Below are 19,763 nucleotides of genomic sequence, written 5' to 3' on the forward strand. Positions count from 1 at the left end.
GTTTTGAAATTTATAAACAACTACTAAGAAGATATATTATAGTTAAATATTTTATAGATAGAAAACTTTTGATAAAAAATGCATATTAATGTTTTTTTTATCGGGTGAAACGTTTTGAACCTATTTGAAAAAATAAATTACCAAATTAATAAATAACTATGGATATATATTATAAATAGATAAATAATAAAAGTTTATTCGGTTTTTTTGGACTATCGGTTGTTATTTTATAAACCAAAACCAATCCAAAATCCAAATTAATAATTCGGTTTTGTTAAAAACCAATCCAAAAATCCGAATATCCGAACCAAATAGTCCAATCCAAATTGTTCAATTGGATAATTCGGTTTTATCCGAATAGTGAACAGTCCTACCAATACTCCCTCTTCAGGTCCAAATACATCTTAATGGCCCCGGGATGGATCGAGAACTTCGATCTATGAGCCTTTTCCATCAAAATGGTACGCGTCCCGCCCACAAACGGTACCCTTATCCGACCCTAGAATGTCATAAGCCCCCGGTAATCGGTAACGAACTCCGATACCAGCCCGACAACTCGCTCTTTCTTTTGGCTTTCTGGTCTCATGGCCTCAGCCTGGGCCCCACGAATAGTGTCTAACACCAGAGTCATCACTGTCAATCTCAAACAAACATCTCGCATCGGGGCGCCCTCTGCCCTTCGGCTCAGTGCATCGGCTACAACATTAGCCTTGCCCGGGTGGTACAGGATCTTACAATCGTAATCCTTCACCACATCCAACCATCTCCTCTGACGCATATTCAGGTTGGGCTGATCCATTAGATACTTTAGGCTCTTGTGATCTATGTATATGGTACACCGAACCCCATACAGATAGTGACGCCAGATCTTGAGGGAGAACACCACCGCCCCCAACTCCAGATCGTGGGTGGGATACCTCGTCTCGTGAGGCTTCAGCTGCCTCGATACGTATGCTATCACATGACCCCTCTGCATAAGCACCGCTCCCAGCCCAAATATCGACGCGTCACAATACACTACGAAGTCCTCCATCCCCTCTAGAAGGGCTAACACCGGAGCTTCGCATAATCTCTGGCGAAGTGTCTCAAGGCCTGCTGCTCTGGACCCCATGAAAAAGCAACACCCTTCCGGGTCAACTTAGTGAGTGGCACGGCGATCTTGGAGAAATCCCTGATAAATCTCCGATGATAACCTACCAACCCTAGGAATCTCCTGATCTCCGTAGGTGACCTCGGCACCTCCCAACTCATCACTGCCTCAATCTTGGCTGGGTCGACCAATATCCCTTTCTGGTTAACGAGGTGCCCTAGGAACTGGACCTCTCGCAACCAAAAATCACACTTGGAGAATTTGGCATAAAGCCTCTCCGATCTCAGGACTCCGAGGATCTCCTTCAAATGCTCCTCATGTTGCTCTCTGGATCTCGAATACACCAATATGTCGTCGATGAACACTATCACAGAGCGATCCAACATCGGCATGTACACTCTGTTCATGAGATCCATGAACACCACCGGTGCATTGGTGAGTCCGAAAGGCATCGCCACGAACTCGTAATGTCCATAACGAGTCCTGAATGCTGTCTTCTGGATGTCCTCATCTCGCACCCTCACCTGGTGATATCCAGACCTCATATCGATCTTGGAGAACCAAGATGCTCCCTGCAACTGATCGAACAGATCGTCGATCCTCGGCAACGGGTAACAATTCTTGACCGTTAGCTTGTTCAACTCCCGGTAATCAATGCACATCCGGTGTGAACCATCCTTCTTTCTGACAAAAAGGATAGGCGCTCCCCAAGGTGAGTTGCTCGGCTGAATAAACCCTTTCCCCAGCAACTCCTGAAGCTGCGAGGACAATTCCAGCATCTCTGGAGGCGCGAGGCGATAAGGCGCCTTGGCGATAGGCGCAGCCCTAGGAACCAAATCCATACTGAACTCTACCTGCCTCTCCGGAGGCACACCTGGCAACTCTTCTGGAAATACATCCGGAAACTCACGCACAATCGGGACCTCATCAACTGACATCGGTCTCTCTGAATCAACCATCGTATCCATCACATATGCTACAAATCCCCTACAGCCCTGCTGTAGACTCTGTCTCGCTCTGGCGGCCAAACAAAATGCTGATCCAGAACGTGTACCCTCGCCATACACCAAAAGAACTCCCCCACTAGGGTCTCGTATGGTCACCAGTTGTCTCTCGCAGTTGATAACCGCTCCTACTTTGCTCAACCAGTCCATACCCACGATGACACAGACATCCCCCATCGCAATAGGAACCAAATCAATCAGAAACTCGACGCCGAAAATCTCGAGTACACATCCTCGGATCACTTCGGCGGCATACACCGTCCTCTCGTCAGCTATGGAAACTCTCAGAGGTCGACTCAACGCCTCTCGGCTAATACTGATGTGCTGACTAAAAGCCAAAGATACAAAATACCGACTCGCACCCGAGTCAAATAACACCAAGGCAGGTACAGAATTCACAAGAAAAGTACCTACGCATAACACGAAATAAACACAATATCCCAACATCAAAATAAATACAAGAAAGGATACATACCAGCCACGACGTCCGGCGCAGCGCGGACCTCCTCCGCAGTTAACTAAAAGGCTCTCCCTCGCGCCTTCGGTACCTCGGCCTTCACTGGCCGGCTCTCAGCAGCTCTGATAGTAGCAGGGGCAGATCCCTGAGGTGCTCCCTAGGTTGTCCCTTGCAACTGTGGACACTCTGCCTTGCGGTGTCCGGTCTGGTTGCAGTGGAAACATATTGCAAACCCCTTGGGGCAATCATTGTCCATATGCCCCTCTTTGCCACATTTGTAGCAAGATCCCGCTCTGCACACCCCATCGTGGCTCTTGCCACACTTGCTACAAGTGCGACCCTTCTGACTCCCAGATCTCGAATCTTGGTTGTCGGCTGAGACTGCGTCGGTTGCCGATCCCTCCCCTGAGACTCAGCCTCCTCCCTAGCCTGAGTCTCCAGCTCTGTCTCCTTTTTCCGGGCATTTGCCTGAAGCTCAGAAAATGTCCGGTACATTGAGTTCTCCACGAACTCCCATATATCCCTCCTCAAAATGTTCAGATATCGGCTCATACGTGCCTGCTCGGAGGACACGTGCTTTGGGCAGAACATCACCCGCTCATGGAACATCCTCATAATCAATGTGACAGACTCAGTACCCTGCTTTAGGGTCAAAAACTCCTGGGCCAAACGCTCCCTCTCCACCTGGGGAACATACTCGTCTCGAAACATAGTAGTGAACCTCTCCCAGGTCACTGCAGCAAGCTTAGCAGGCATATAGTGCGCTGTCACAAACTTCCACCAGTCCTTCGCTCCCAAGCGAAGTTGGTTCAGCGCGAACCGGACTCTCAAATGCTCAGGAGACGAGCAAGTAAAGAAACACCCCTCAATGTCTGAAATCCACCTCATCGCTGCAATCAGGTCCTGGGTCCCATCAAACTCCGGTGGTTTTGTGTTGTTGAACTCCCGGAACAGCAACGCATCACCACCCTACGGTCTAGCCGCAGCCACAGCTGTAATGGCCGCAGCAACAGCAGCATCAGAAAGAGCAGCGTATCTCTCGTCAAATTTCTCTATCATGGGGTCTTGATAGACCCGAACATCTCTGGGATCTCAGCGCGGATGGCAACAGCCACCTTATCATGAATCATCTGGCAGAGCTCCTCGTCACTCACACCCCCTCCACTGGTCCCTGGTCTGTGGCGCGTTCCCACCATGATACCTCTCTGAAATACAACACAAGATATCAAATACTTGCTCTAGCGTGCATACACTCGATACCCCCAATCCTACTTGGTTCCTGGTACCCTAAGGATTCTTACTTGGGTTACGTACTGACCCGGTGCCTTCGGTAGTACGGGCCCAATACTATCGACCACACCGACTCGGCACTCATTCCAAGTCCTCCTCCCAGAGTCCCAAATTTCCAAGCACTCTACTCTCTTAAATCATGTGCTACTCACAAACAGATATCTTATAAGCACATCATTGCTATCTAAACACTCTCAAACATTTCTAGCAGCAAAAGCCCCTAGACTAAGGCATCATATATCAGGGCACTCTAGTCCTAATAAGAATACCTAGTCTACTCTAGCATACATATCATAATTCTTCATATAGCATAACATAACATATCTGATAGCACTTATTGTAAGGGTATTTTGGAAAATCACCGTTCGGGCGCTGGCTGATCGTACACACGGCTCTGCTTTGTTTGTCTCAAAACTCTGTTTACTCTTTTCAAAAATTTTACTTTATTATCAAAATTTTCCTCAAATCCTCAGTTTGAGTTTAGATACGCCCGAAGATGCATCCGAATCCCTCAAACCAAGGCTCTGATACCAACTTGTAACACCGCAAAAATTTAAACAATTTTTCGCATTTTAAAAATCATATAATTTCTTTCACATCCATGTTTAAAAACTTTGTATCATCATTATCTTAATACAAAACCCCAAGATCAAATATATAAGCTCCAGTGTGCGTGTGTACGAGTCATGTCGGTGCCTTCCCACGATCATCGTTGGTACCTGAAACACCACACATAACACTGTAAGCATATTTGCTTAGAGAGTTCCCCAAAATACCACATAAACACATATCAGCCACTCAAGGCTGTAACTCTATTGACCCTCTGGTCAAATACCTCTGTGGGACCCTCTGGGTACCATAACTCTGTGGACCCACTGGTCCTAACTCTGTAAACTCTGAATCATGCATTTCTCATATCACAATAAATCACAACACATAATAACATGCAAGTACACTGACATATAACTCTAAAATACTCTGTCACATAACTCTGTTACCACACTAGGTAAAGTATAGTGAGAAGACTCACCTCAGATGTCTCGGTAAATCTCTGACTCGTAGAAATATGATCTAGCCTCCGCCTAATCACATAAAGTAAATATTCTCATAAATATAACTCTCGGGACTAGAGTCAACCCTCTCTAGGCTCCCTCAGTAGGCAAAAGACCATTTCGTCCCTCTTTTAGCTCAAAGGCCACATTGTTGACCCAACCCTAAAAGTCAACAAAAGTCAACGGTCAAACTTTGACCCGACTCGTCGAGTGCACTTGGGCGACTCGATGAGTCTACACGTGCCCACTAACTCTTTAGTCCCGCTTGGCACGTCGAGTTCCTCCCCTTACTCGACGAGTCACACCTGGCATGAATCGCGGGGCCACCCCGACTCAACTCGCCGAGTCTCAAGAACAACTCGGCGAGTTCCTCCTTGGACTCCAGTCCCCTAATACCCCTCTGAATCACTGAGTTATCTCCTCAACTCGGCAAGTCTACTCACTGAGTGATTTACGGGAAACCCTAACCCTACTCGCCGAGTCTGATCTTTGGACTCGGCGAGTTCATGCCATGCACAAACTCCATAGACCTCCTGAGGTCAGATCTATTCCTTTAATCCATAGATCTGACCTTCCCAAGCATGCTAATCACGTAAAGTTCAAACCTTGACACACATATAACATCTAGATGGTCTCACTTGGTGATTTAGCCCCAAAAACAATGTCCTAGGTTCATGGCTCCCAAAATATCTCATAAAGCTCCAAGGTTTGAGGTCTATGGACCTCTTTGAGTCCAGATCCAAAGCATAAACTTGAGAGGGGACCAATTGCTCCACATATCCATCCTCTAAAGGGGTTAGAAAACCCTAACTCTAAGAATCAACACCAAATCTGAAGAAGGTCCGAACAAATACCTCAAGATAAAGTCTCTAAACTTGAAATCACAAGAATCGCACCTCCATCAGCCTCCTTTTGCCTTGGTCACCTCCTTCTTGCTATTACACCAACAAAATGATCAAGAATGGCCTCTCCTTCCTCACAAACGCTCTAGGTCTCTTAGGGTTTCTCTCTGGGGTTTGGTAGCCGCAAATGACGGCCCTAAGGGCCTTTAAATAGGTCCCAAACCCATGAAATTAGTGTTTCATTAAACAGCATGGACTCACCGAGTCCACTCATGAACTCGTTGAGTCCAACTGTGAACCCGGATACGAATCCATGACCATACTCGGCGAGTCTGAACACCAACTCGCTGAGTCCCCTCCCAACCTCCAAAAATAAAGGAATAATTAATATACCTGGGAATCCGGGCATTACACTTTTAAATTTCCAGTCAAACAAAACACATACACACGCCTTTTGCTCGAAGTATGAAACCAACCACCCAAATGGTGGCGTATGGCGACGGCAGTAGTCTGAGATGGCAGCAACAGTAGCGGCTAATGGCGGCAACCACCATGGTTGGTGGCCATGGAGGTTTTTCTTAGGTTTTTCTATCCATCGAGCACTCACATTAAGATCAGCAACACAAGACACACACATACTTGTGACACATGAGTTGAAACACACACAACAGCCTCCCTTGGGGTGGCATATGTTGACCGGAGTAGAAGAAGAATTGCACAGGCGGCGGCGGTGGCAGACGACAGCATCTACGTCTTCGACGGTTACGACGCATCAATGGCTCGTCACGATGCTATAAACGAAGAAGAATCAGCGAAGGAGGGGGTGGGGCGCCTTAACTGGATAGAAGAACGGTGGCCATGACTTTCCACCACTCGACATCGGCCATCGATTTCGAACGTCATTGGCAGCGAAGTGATAGTGACACAAAACAATGGCGATAGTGGCGCTATCGGCCGGAGATAGCGGCGGCATAGGTGGCTACGATTTGTTTCCCTTCATTTCCGACTAAACGAAGACATCCCATGTTGGTCTTTTTCTTCAGCAACCACGGAATAGCAGTGATAGCGACCCTCGACTGGTGGTGGTTTTCCGGCTCCAATAGCGGTGGCGGCAACTGGAGGTGAAGGGAGACATAAGGAGGGTGGTGGATGTGAATAGTTTTAGGGTTAGAGTTACCGGGGATGACAGGTTATATATATCCCGTCTATAATCAACCTTTAGCCATAATTACATTTATAGCCCCTCCCCCTCAATTTCCTTCAACTTAGATCCATAATTTACCCAAACAACCCTCCTCTTTGAGATTTTTTTGCAAATCTAATCCAAAATTTATGTTTTAATCCCGGAATTACATTTAGCCCCAAAAAATCTAACTTATGACATGTTCAGTCGTTCCTTCTCTAAACATTACAATTTAAGTCCCCATTTGACTCTTTAGCCCTTGCTTCCTAAACTTTATTACAATAAAGACCCCAAATTTCTAGGAATTATGTCATTTAGCGCTCATGACACACAATGGTAACTTATTACGGATTTAGAGCCACTATTCGTTTATTAATTTTATCCATTTATTTATTTAATAAACGAGATGTCACAACTCTCCCCCACTTAAATTAGATTTCGTCCTCAAAATCATTCTTTACCATTCCTTACACGCTAGACAACTGATGGGTTTTGAGCACTATAACATCCATATGGCGCACATACAACCCTAATGCTTTGGATCTAAGTTTTCTCTTATTATACATGCAAGTTTCATTTTTCCAAAGCATGAAGCCTATCTAGCATATAACTTAATATATGAATCATATAAAACTAGTTAGATGATTATCTCTTTATATAGCTTGTATTACTTGGCTTTTAAGAGCTTAGAACCTCAAGTGTGATGCCTCAAATGCTTCACAAAACACCACCAACAATTGGAGGACTTGAGAGAGAGGTTAAGAGCACCCTAAAATCGGCTATACTCTTGCTATATGACTTGTGCGTCCGATTTTGGGGTCTAAGGGGTTAAATATATAGCATTAGAATTCCAGGAGTCGTATATAACCCTAATTCTTACACTTAGGCTTATGATCCATAACTCATATGGACAAACTCTTCATGGACTCTCATATAAACTTAGCCCATCATGGATCAATAGCCCACACCATATGTATCACTAATTTACATAATTAGTCCCCGTTAATTTAATTAGTCTCTTTTGATCACTAAATTAATTCCAAATTAATTCTTGATCAATACTAATTAAATAATATAATCTTTTAATTAATATATTTTACTTATAATATATTAGTAAATCATAAATAACATTTCTCTCAAATATCCATCCGATCAGATTGTTCTGGTGAATGCAATCCAAATGGAGCATGCTACTCTCGGGTCAAGTACATACCAATTATAGTTATGAGCTTAGACACCTAATCCAACGGTCTCCCACTTGGATAAGTCTAATAACTATAACTGCAAGTATGACTTAAAAAACCGACTAGCAATTGTAGCTCTTAAAAGTCGTTGTCTAACTCTGACACATCATTTAGATAATGGATCATATAGTCCTTTGTTCTTCAAGATATCATTCAGACAAATACATGGAACATAGTCATACTTATTTTCCAGCAGTTTGTTTCCCGATTTCCGATTTGTTTAACATAGAACTTAATTGAACACATCAGTTGAGTCCTAACCGGGCCAGGCACATACATTAATACAAAATCATCGAGGGGCCCAAGATATCGCTTTTAATCCTACAAGGATAAAAGGAACAGATAAACTTCGACTTATATGTTTGTACTAATTAATCGTTAAATCATACACAATAGCACGTTTTATAACATCAAGTTACTGATGCGTTTTCGCACTATCAATATACAACCAACTCATAGTCAACAACTTATACATCTTGGTTTGAAGACTATATGATATTATCGTCTCACAATCACTCGTGATAAATTCCATGAAGTGATTCATGTGAGTGTGGGTCTAATCCAATACTCAAATCTTATTTCAGGAGCACTCATGAATGTTGTAGCAACCTTTTTCTATGTCTAAACACTTTAGACAATCTACAAGCCAAATTCATGACAGTCTTGCCTCAATACCTTCTTCCAAAATATGATTGATTGTGGATAGTTTGAATAATCTTATTATCCTGGAAGTCAAAACATGCAAAATTAAAAAATAGTAAACAATTGGCACAAGATAGTAACTTTACTCATAAATAAAACTCTTTTTATTTAATCATCAAATGTCAATTACATTTTATCTATTACAAGTTTCTAAACAGCTATCTAATCATTAAAACTAATATCGTCCTTCGTCCCAATGCTCCTCGCATGTTGTAAGTGCTTAACCCTACTCAGTCCCTTCGTAAGGGGATCTGTTGGGTTCTCCTATGACGATACCCTCCTTACGACGAGGAGTCCTTCTTCTATCCGATGTCTTATGAAGTGATATTTTCTGTCGATGTGCCTGGATCTACCATGATCCCTTGGTTCCTTGGTTAAGGCGACCACACTCTCGCTGTTACAGAAAATCTCCATAGGCTCCTTTATAGTTGGTACAACTCCAAGGTCTCCGATGAAGTTCTTCAACCATATTGCCTCCTTCGACACTTCACTTTTCTGCTATGTACTCTGATTCGCACGTTGAATCAGCTACAGTCTCCTATTTGGAACTTTTCCAAGTTATTGCTCCTCCATTCAGGGTAAATACCCAGCCCGACTGAGAGCGGAAATTATCTTTGTCGGTCTGAAAGTTGGCATCACTATACCCTGTTACTCTTAACTCATCACTCCCACCGAGGGTAAGGACCCAGTCCTTAGTCCTCCGTAGGTACTTAAGAATGTTCTTTACCGCAGTCCAGTGAGCTTTACCAGGATTCCTTTGATATCAGCTTACCATGCTTAAAGAAAAGGCCACATTAGGGCGAGTACAAGTCATAACATACATGATCGAGCCAATTATGGAAGCATATGGTACTCGACTCATCTCTTCTATCTCGGCATCAATACTCGGACTCTAAGTCTTACTCAGTTTGGTATTTCTCTGGATAGGAAAGTCTCCTTTCTTGGAATTCTCCATGTTGAAATGCTTCAACACCTTGTCCAAGTTGGCACTTTGACTAAGTCGTATTATCCTTTTACTCATGTTTCTCAATATCTTTATCCCTAGAATATAAGCAGCATCCCCGAGGTCCTTCATAGTGAAACACTTCCCAAGCCAGGACTTAATTATAACCTCCTGCAAGGTTGGAATGTCATTTCTTATGTGAAGTATGTCATCCACATACAACACCAGAAAGCTAAATATACTCCCACTAGCTTTGACATATACATAGGACTCATCCTCGCTTCTCGAAAATCCAAACTCTTTGACTTTCTCATCCAAACAAAGATTCCATCTACGGGATGCTTGTTTTAATCCATGAATGGATTTCTCAAGCTTACACACTCTATTAGGGTACATTGCATTGACAAAACCCTCTGGATGACTCATGTAAACATCTTCATCCAACTTCCCATTAAGGAAAGCGGTTTTGACATCCATTTGCCATATTTCATAATCATGAAATGCAACTATGGTTAGCATAACCCTTATAGATTTAATCTTTGCTAGTGGTGAGAAGGTCCCATCATAGTCAACTCCATGAGTTTGAGTAAAGCCCTTCGCAACCCTGCAGTACTCGTGTATGCTAGCCATACATAACGTTTGACCCTACAAACTTTTGAATACCTGATCCTACCCTAAGCCATTCATCAAACAAGAACAGGAAATAAGGCCAAACCAAACATTCTTATGCTATAAGATCTTAATTATGTATGTTCGTGATGCATACACTAAGCAACTGCAGTAATGATGTCAATTTCATATAAGGAAAAACCCTAGGCTATCAGGCATCATATAATCAGGCAACTCTATCATGAAATTCTTGAAGATCCCTAACCTAGTACTAGCATGATGTTCTAACATATCATAATGTCAAATAGTCGTATGGTATTTTGGGGTCTACTTACTGGCTCCGACTGATTGTACACTCTGCATCCTCCTTTAATTATTTTGAAAACCATTTTGAAAATCTTTTCCTTAGTTTGAGACGAGATTCACATGAGTGGTCCTCCAATTCACTCAAACTAAGGCTCTGATACTAACTTATAACATCCATAAAATTCAAGTCAATCTAAAACTTTTTAAAACATTCAAAAACCAATATTTATTACAAATTTGTTTTCAAAATAGCTCCATATCAAAGTATCCCATAAACAAAGTCATAAAATGCGAGGAGGTGCACGATCACACCTTCGCCTTCCCACGATCATCCGAAGTACCCGAAACAAAATTCAAAACTGTAAGCCGGAAGCTTAGTGAGTTCCCCCAAAATACCGATACATAACAAATAACACATATACGAATAACAACATAGAATGGGTCCACAGCTCTACAGGTCGGATTACCCCCGATCCCACAGTGTGAGTTTGGCTTGCCTTTCGGGCCCACAACTCACATTTGGCTTGTCCCCGAGCCCACAACATGATTATGGGTTGCTCTCGATCCCACAGCTTATGATTGGCTTGCTCCCTCAGTCCTTGGACTAGAATACAAAATATTACCCCACAGTATGAGTCTATCATGCCCTACCTGGCCCTCAGCTCATATATGGCATACTCCAGGTTTTGTTGGCTACCGCACGGAGCAGTACAACCTCAACCCATCCGCACAACATGTCGACATATAAAAACTAAAGGCACATACAGATAACCAAACAGTATCGTAAGTAGTCCTACAGATCTACCAAACTGACATAGCAACTAGCATGCATAACTATCTCATACTCAACATATCATCAACTACCAGGATATCAGATCCAATGGGCCGGCCTTGGTGCCTTCGACCCCTAAGTATAGTGAGGACAACTCACCTCACAAGTAGCTCGGGATGATAAATGTCAAACTCCCCAAATGCAGCTCCAAACTCAATCCACTACATCCACCAATGATTCACTTTCATAAATTCCCAAATTACCAAAATACCCCCAGAAGTCAAAATGATCAACCTTTGGTCAAAGTCAACGGTCAAGGTCAATAGTCCATCTTAACCCGACTCGTCAAGTGTAGCCCACTGACTCGTCGAGTCCTTCCAGAACTCGAGAAATCGTGAAAACCCTGGTTGACTTGCCGAGTTTCCAGACAACTTGTCGAGTCCATGCAATGTCCAAATGTCGGGAAAACCCTAACTGACTCGTCGAGTCGTCTCACTAACTCACCGGGTCCATGCAGAAGCCAACAACGGCCAATCTTCATCTGACTCGTCGAGTTTACCATGCAACTCGTCGAGTCCCTTCAGTCCATTCCTCATTCAGGCATTTTTAAGCTACTCCAAAGCTCCAAATTGCATATCCAACCTCATAGGGCATGGTTTCCACATAAAGTTGCAAACTTTACGTACATGCAAGGTCCTAAATGCCAAAACCAAGCTAAGGGAGAAGTTTTAGGTAAGGGGAAAGCCATAACTTGCCAAAGACTGGAACTTTATGACTATAAGGGCTTAGAGGAGTCCAAATCTGAAGTTACAACTTCAGATCATGCCCAATACCCAAAATAACCTAAAAACCTTTGCATGAAGAGATCTAGCTAGAGAGAAGTCAAGGTAACAACTTGTTGCCTTCAAGATGATGTAGAAATTAGATCCACAAGCTTCTCCTTGCTCCAAGCTCCTTTGACTTCAAGCTTTCTTCACAAAGTCCACCTTCCAAGCTTCTTAACACACAAAAATGAAGAATAGGCGCGATTAGGGTTTTCTGAGCTCAAGAGGGACGGTAAGGGAGGCAGAGGGAGGCTAATGACCCTTTAAACAGGGTGTAAAACTCTGGAAATTAGGGTTTCATTTTCCAGCTCCTACTCATCGAGTTGGGGTCCTCCAACTCGTCGAGTAGACCCCTTAAATTCACGCAGTCTGAATCGTTTCTACACGACGAGTTGGGGCACACAACTCGTCGAGTAGGTCTAAGAACATGACTATAAACTTTAAATTTTTATACCTGGGAGTCGGGATGTTACATGTTTATACTGAGTTATGTGATATTATGCATTTTTGTCGTTGTGATTTATGTTGTATATATAGTTCAGTGCCTTATTGAGTTAGGATCGGAGGGTTCAAACCGAGTTGTGAGACCGGAGGGTCTTCACTAAGATACCAGAGTTGAGGGTTCAACCTGAGTTGTGAGACCATATGGTCTTCACTGAGACACATGACCGGAGGGTCCTTATCGAGTATAGCCATGAGAGGCTAATTATTTGTGTGTGGTATTTGGGGAACTCACTAAGCTTCGTGCTTGCGGTGTTGTGTGAAATATGTTTCAGGTACCTCTCAGGATCGCGGGAAGGCGTCGGCATGATTGTAAACACCAGCTAGAGATTGTGTTTTGAGGATTTTGGGATATTAACAAACAATTTATTGTCTTGTGTTTTGAACAAATTATAAACTTGGGTTATGAGAAATGTGAAACTGTGTTCTGTATGGTTTTAAAAATGATAATTTTATTTGAGAATTTTAGAGCGTAACATCTGAAGACACAATCGAATACTTGGATCACTTATACCATGACACCCACATCTGAAATGGGCCAAATACTTCCTTAACCGAAGCCCTAAGCCTTGTGACAACTAATGACTAGGCCACAGCCCCACGCAACGGAGCAAATCCGAAACCGGGTGTTACAGTAGTTTGGTTGAAGAGGTGGATGGACATACAACAATTCTATATCACAGAGACATAGACACAGACTTCAGCTTGATTGGTTCCCAACATAATAAATTAAAATTTTCTTTAATCATTTTGTTTCTCCATATTTGTATTAATATGTAAACTTTAATGTTTTTATAACAAATTATATACCATCCGGTTCTACCTGAAGAAGCACGCACCGTATGTATTCAATCTAAGGAGCACACACGGCTCGGTTTAATACCTTTAATAGTGCAATATTTTTTTCTTTTCTAAACTAGTGTAATGGGCTTGACTAAAATGGGCTTAAAAAGCCCAAACCGTGAAACCAAACCAGAGCCAAACCATTAGTAACGGTTTGATTTTGTTCAATTTTAATTTTCAATGGTTCCGCTTCAGTTTCCACTTGACAAAAACCGTTGCTATCAATTTGGTTTCGGTTTTACCTAAAAACCAAAAAAACGGGACCGTAAACACCTCTATTGAAAATAATAATTTTCCTATCTATGCATTCATTTTTGTACATTATTAATATAAAACTTGTACAATATAAGATTCGCATTACCGTTGAAAAAAGAAAAAAAATACATTTCAACAGAAAAACTCCTCTAGATAAAAACTTAGAGTAAATTACACGAATGGTCCCTATGGTTTGGGGTAATTTGCACGCTTGATCCCTAACTTATTTTTTTAACTCGGAATGTCCCTATTGTTTGTGTTTGTTACATGCTTGGTCCCTAGAGTTTGTTTTTGTTACACGCTTGGTCCCTATCTTACCTAAAAATACTATTATTTAAATATGAAAAAATGGTGAGGTAGGTAAGGTAATGTGAGGTGGGTAGGGTTGGGGTGTGTTTATTTAAAAAAAATTAAAAAATCAAGGGCAAAATAGTCTTTTTAGGTAAGACAGGGACCAAGTACGTAACAAAAACAAATAGCAGGGACCTTCCGAGTTAAAAAATTAAGTTAGGGATCAAACGTGCAAATTACCCTAAACCATAGGGACCATTCGTGTAATTTACTCAAAAACTTAAACAAGGTTTGTCATGCTACATCTTCTTCTATTCGAAATCTTTGGTCGAATCCTAGAGCTTTTTAATTCAAATCAATTACTATAAACGTAGGGATCATGTTCAACAAAAGGAGAAAGTCCCTCAACATTTCCAGCAGGATCATACTCGCACACAACATAAGTGCCTTTATTTTTGCAATATGATAACGCACAGCCGACCTTTTTGGTGTCACGCCACATAATTTGCGTATAATGGCCACATTTTTTCCCTGGCATACATGAATTGGTTGCCTTGTCATAATAATTATGTTCTTTTATCCAAGCGTACACAGCGTCCTTTGGGGTCCATTTGGACGCACCATCAGCACTACCCCAAAACAGGTTTTCACCGTAGGGCCCATTTGAATGCTTTAAAGCGCAATCATTCGCACGTGTTGATGCATACTTGCGTGCGAAATTCGCAAGGCTTTGATCATAGGAAAATGCTGGCAAACCTGAACGGAGACGGGCCTTGTTATGAGCTTCAAGAAATTCTTTGTCATTTTGTGAGATGGCGTTTGTTTTATATGCTACCAAAAAGATGACAAACGTATATGAAAAAATGCAGGTTTTGGTTTGTTTCATTGTGTAAGATAAACAAGAAGATTAATTGGAGATAGAAATAAGAGAAGGGAGAGAACGTATGGTCTTATTTAGTCAAATTCAACAATTTCCCCATAAAATCGACTATCCATTCACCATTTTATGTGAATTACGTTTTGCCTGTATCAATTGGATTCGTTAATTTTATTTATTATAATAAAAAGTACTTATTTGTTTAGAAGAAATTAATGTATTGTTTTTTTAATGCAACGGGATTATTTTTTTTTTATCTATTTGTTATCCACTAGTTTATAATCCGTGGGAACCACGGTTACAAAATTAATTAACTTTTTTAGTGAAAATTCATAGTTATTATTCAATTATTTTAAATAAATTATTAATTATGAGATTTTTTAGTTATATAAAACTATAATTATTGATTTTAAATAAATATGTGAAATTATATCACTTTATAATTTGTATTAATTTTATTTTAATGCTATTAATTTAATGTAGATAAAGTGGAAATTTTAAATTTTAAAATAATAATTAATAGGTTGACATGTGGCAACTATTAATTAGTAGACATAATATGGTGACACATGGCAAAAGAAGAATAAAACATGCATTAATTAAGAGGTTTAATAAGATGACACATGTCAAATGGAGAATAAAACTATTCTTTTACTAGTTTATAACCCGTGGGAACCACGATTATAAAAATAATTAAACTTTTATAATAAAAAAATCAAAATTATTAATCAATTATTTTAAATAAATTACTAATTAAGAGATATTTTTATTAGTTATGTGAAATTATAATCGTTGATTCAAATAAATATATATAAATAATTTTTAATATATATTAGACCTTTTTGTGAATTAATGAAAACAATAATATAAAATTTTAATTTTAATTTAAAATGAAGAATAAATACATTGAAAATAATATCACATTAATGAGGAGGTTTAATAAATTTAAAATAAAGAACTAATAGATTGACAAGTGGCAACACATTAATTAAGAGGTCTAAGATAGTGACACATGGCAAAAGAACTATTTTTTTATTAATATAGGGAGATTAGAATAGAAAGATTTGTCATCAATTAATTTTTTTTATCAAATAGGTAAAATAATAATAAGAAATTAAAATATGAATACATAAATAAATAAATAAAATCTAATCTATTGCATGAATTGATATGACAAATACATAATTTATTCGTATAATAAGTTGTTAGCCATTTAAGAAAACAACTTTTATTTTGGGTTTAATGTGGAAAAGCTATATTTTCTTCCATAAGTTTCCCATTCAGATTTACTTTTTCATGCATGACAACTCCTCATTTGATATTAATATTTTTTGTTGAAAGATTTTTATGCATTCAATCTTTTATGACAGTATTTTTAAAGCTCTTTTTACAGCATTTTAAAGCAGTTTTCGACAGCATTTTAAGCGTTTTTTTACAGCATTTTAATATGTTTTTCCAGCATGTAAATCAGCCTTAAACTCTATTTTTTCAGCTTAAACTTTAAACTCTATGAAGCTTAGCTCACAAATACTAAAAGTGAAGTTTAGCATACAAATACATGATAAGGATGGAGTAAGGTCAACAACTAAGAAAGCTTAATCCTAAATCTAGTCCCACGTTTTCTATAAGATATTAGCCACTTTTTTTAGTATATCACATGAATTAGCATATATTTTGGGCATTTTTGTGATGAACTTTAGTAAATCCAATCTATTTTATGGATTTGGGGTAATAGAGTCCATTTTATTGCTTAAAGGTGTTTAAATTTTTATTAATTGGTTGTTAACTTCCGTTATCCTGATTAAATTGAGTAAATTTTCCGATATACTGATTAAATTGAGTAAATTTTGATAACCTTAATTTACGCTAATATTGTTTCAAACTCTTTGAAAAAGCCAAGGTACCTAAGGGAAACAGAACTTAAGGAAAGTCTTAATTTTCCGAAAAATGTTTTTGGATTATCTTTTGTTGATTTTCAGAAAATTAATTTTAAGGTTATCCCAACCCAAAGATCTGTTGGTACGTTTTCATTTATTTAATAAATTCTAATTATTTAATAGTTTACCTAACATTATTTAGTAATTTTATATTGATCCACAATGAATTTCATAGATGTTATTGGCGTGGTTGTCTCCCGTACTACTATTATCCCCTCTCAGAAAAAAGACAAGCAGAGAATCCATCTTGAGCTCAAAAACTTGGAGTTAGAAAAATTTCATTTTGAATATTTGTTATTTATTATAATTTTTTATTACCTAATGTATAATTTTGTGTTTTTTACAGTGGTGTACTACTTAAGGTCACTTTGTAGGGTCATTTTGCCAACAAAGTTTCTGATTATCTTGACACTCATAACACTGATGATTGTGTTGTTATAATTGTGCAGTTTGCAAAAATAAATGATTACAGAGGTTTATCACATAATAATTGTCAATTTATTTCTTATTATAAATTATAAATATCTTTATAACATTTATTATGTTGTCTATAGGTAATATCGGTGTTGCAAGTTACTATGATGTCACAACTGTCTTCATCAACACTGATATTGATGAAATCAAACAGTTTAGAGAAAAGTTGGTTACTTTCGTTTATGTTTATTTTTTTTAACTTATTGATTTTTTGTATTTATGTTTAATTTGTTACTTTCTTTATAATAAACATTCATTTTTTTATTATATGACATTATATCATACTAAAATATACTTATAATTAAATATTAATCAGGTTGGCTAAGGATAATGAATCTTCACAATCATCTGGTACCATCAGCTTGATTCGGACAAAACATGTTTCACTCAATGACGATTTCCTAAAAAATAATGAGGTTAAGACAATTTACAAAAGTAAAGAACCTGTCCAGGTAAATCAATTTTTTTTGTTTATTTTTTCTTTTGCATATAATAGCATCCTACTTTTTTGTTTTTTTTTTAGTTTTGTTTTTTCTGGAGGGAAAAGTGGGCAGATGGGTGACATTTTCATGGTTGTGTTTGACAGAAAATCGTCCTAGGGATATTCAACTGTTTAATTTACTTTTTTATTTTATTTTTTGGCTCTCAGTTTTTATATAAGTGATTTTTTTTTAATTTTGTTGTTCATCTTTATATATCAACCTGATTTTTTGTTTTCTGTTTTGGCACTCAGTTTTTATATAAATATATTTTTTTTTAATTTTGTGTTCATCTTTATATATCAAGTAAACTTATTATAATAGCATCCTACTTTCTATACAAACATATATTTATATATTAATGTTTATGTTTCTTAACATCTTTGTTTTTTTTTTTTTTTTGAAGCAGGTTGAAGAGTTCATAATTGTCGGTACTATAATAGGAATCCGCCAAGACAAACCTTGGTGTTACCAAAGTTGTCCCGATTGTCACGTAAAGGCAGTTGAAATTCCGGATTGCAATGAAGATGTGAAACTTTACAAATGTTGAATGCAACAAGTCTACTAAAGTTCCTATCCCAAGGTTTTTTTTAAATAATTTTAAATAAAAAATTATGTTTTTCTCTTCTTAATTAAACAATTTGAAATTGTTATAACTTTCTTTTTTAGATACATGATTCCAGTTTGTGTTCAAGACGATTCTGCTTCTACAATCTTAACTATGTTTGATCGGGAAGCATATGGGCTCTTGGGAATTCCAGCCAGAGATTTAGCAGAAAAACATACTAGGGTACATTAGCAATACATTTTCAAATTTATTTGTTTTTACCATTCGACTCCAAATGTAATAGTTATTTTTACCATTTTTTCAGCTTGGATTCAGTTTGGGCATATATCCTCCTGAACTCAATTTTTTGAAAAACAAGCATTTAGCTTTTAAAGTCAGTGTCACAAAATACAATGTGAGATTTCAAAATAGTGTCTACACAATCTCAAGGGTAACGGAGGAAAAGCAAATAATCGAGAGTTTGGAGAGAAAGCTACTTCAGTTGCAGGTTATCATTTACTATTATTTGGATTTATTATGCAAATTTAAAATACCAATTACTATTATTTTAAAGTATTTGCACGTATATGACATATAAAACATATATTGTCACATCTATAGCCTGCAACTTTAGAGTCTTTAAACGATGGACCATCCGACTCCAATTCCCAGGAAAAAATACTTACCAAGGTATAATTTAACACTAATATAATGCATTATAAGTATTATACTTCTTCATTTTTTACATAATATGTTTTCATGTTTTTTTAAGGATTGGGTTTCACATTCGGATGAAAATGTTACACCGTCTACCGGAAATATTTTGACACCAACAAGTTTTGAAAATGTAAAAAGTACTCCGATGAATTTAACACGCAAGTTTGAAGAAGTGTATGATGTGGAACAGTATTCGAATTCGTCATCAACAAAAGCACCACGTCTTTCAACTGGAACTGGAGAGGGGATCAAGCTTTTGATACCAAAAGTTGAAAAATAACAAGACAAACATTTTTTGAAACATTTTTTGCTTTAGCTTTATTTATAACTTCCCATGAAGTTTTCAATAATTCTTCAAACTTGGTTAATAACTTATTATGACGTTGTACTTTGAAAAGTACAATTGACTACTCTTTTGCATTGATGCATTTTAAGATTTTTATGTTTGGTTTTGTTTTTTAATTTTATTGAATGTTCTTTTTTTCATTTCGTAAGTATTTTGACATTGTATTCTGAAAATTAAA

At 38.6% G+C, this 19,763-nt stretch overlaps 2 protein-coding genes across 2 annotated transcripts; one reads left to right on the plus strand and one right to left on the minus strand.

Annotated features, from left to right (window-relative positions):
- Positions 1–14,563: 14,563 nt before the first annotated feature.
- On the minus strand, positions 14,564–15,094 carry LOC111876021 (pathogenesis-related protein PRB1-3). The gene has a single exon (XM_023872538.1). The coding sequence runs from the start codon at positions 15,092–15,094 to the stop codon at positions 14,564–14,566; it is 531 nt and encodes a 176-aa protein (XP_023728306.1).
- Positions 15,095–17,184: 2,090 nt separating this feature from the next.
- On the plus strand, positions 17,185–19,519 carry LOC128132970 (uncharacterized). The gene is made up of 11 exons (XM_052769993.1): positions 17,185–17,288; positions 17,369–17,384; positions 17,472–17,496; positions 17,577–17,661; positions 17,813–17,948; positions 18,037–18,107; positions 18,382–18,384; positions 18,645–18,765; positions 18,848–19,030; positions 19,144–19,212; positions 19,295–19,519. Exons 1-11 carry the CDS (start codon positions 17,185–17,187, stop codon positions 19,517–19,519), a joined length of 1,038 nt encoding a protein of 345 aa, XP_052625953.1.
- The last annotated feature ends 244 nt before the right edge of the window (positions 19,520–19,763 follow it).

Source organism: Lactuca sativa, chromosome 3 (assembly GCF_002870075.4).
Source record: "Lactuca sativa cultivar Salinas chromosome 3, Lsat_Salinas_v11, whole genome shotgun sequence".
Taxonomy (NCBI): domain Eukaryota; kingdom Viridiplantae; phylum Streptophyta; class Magnoliopsida; order Asterales; family Asteraceae; genus Lactuca; species Lactuca sativa.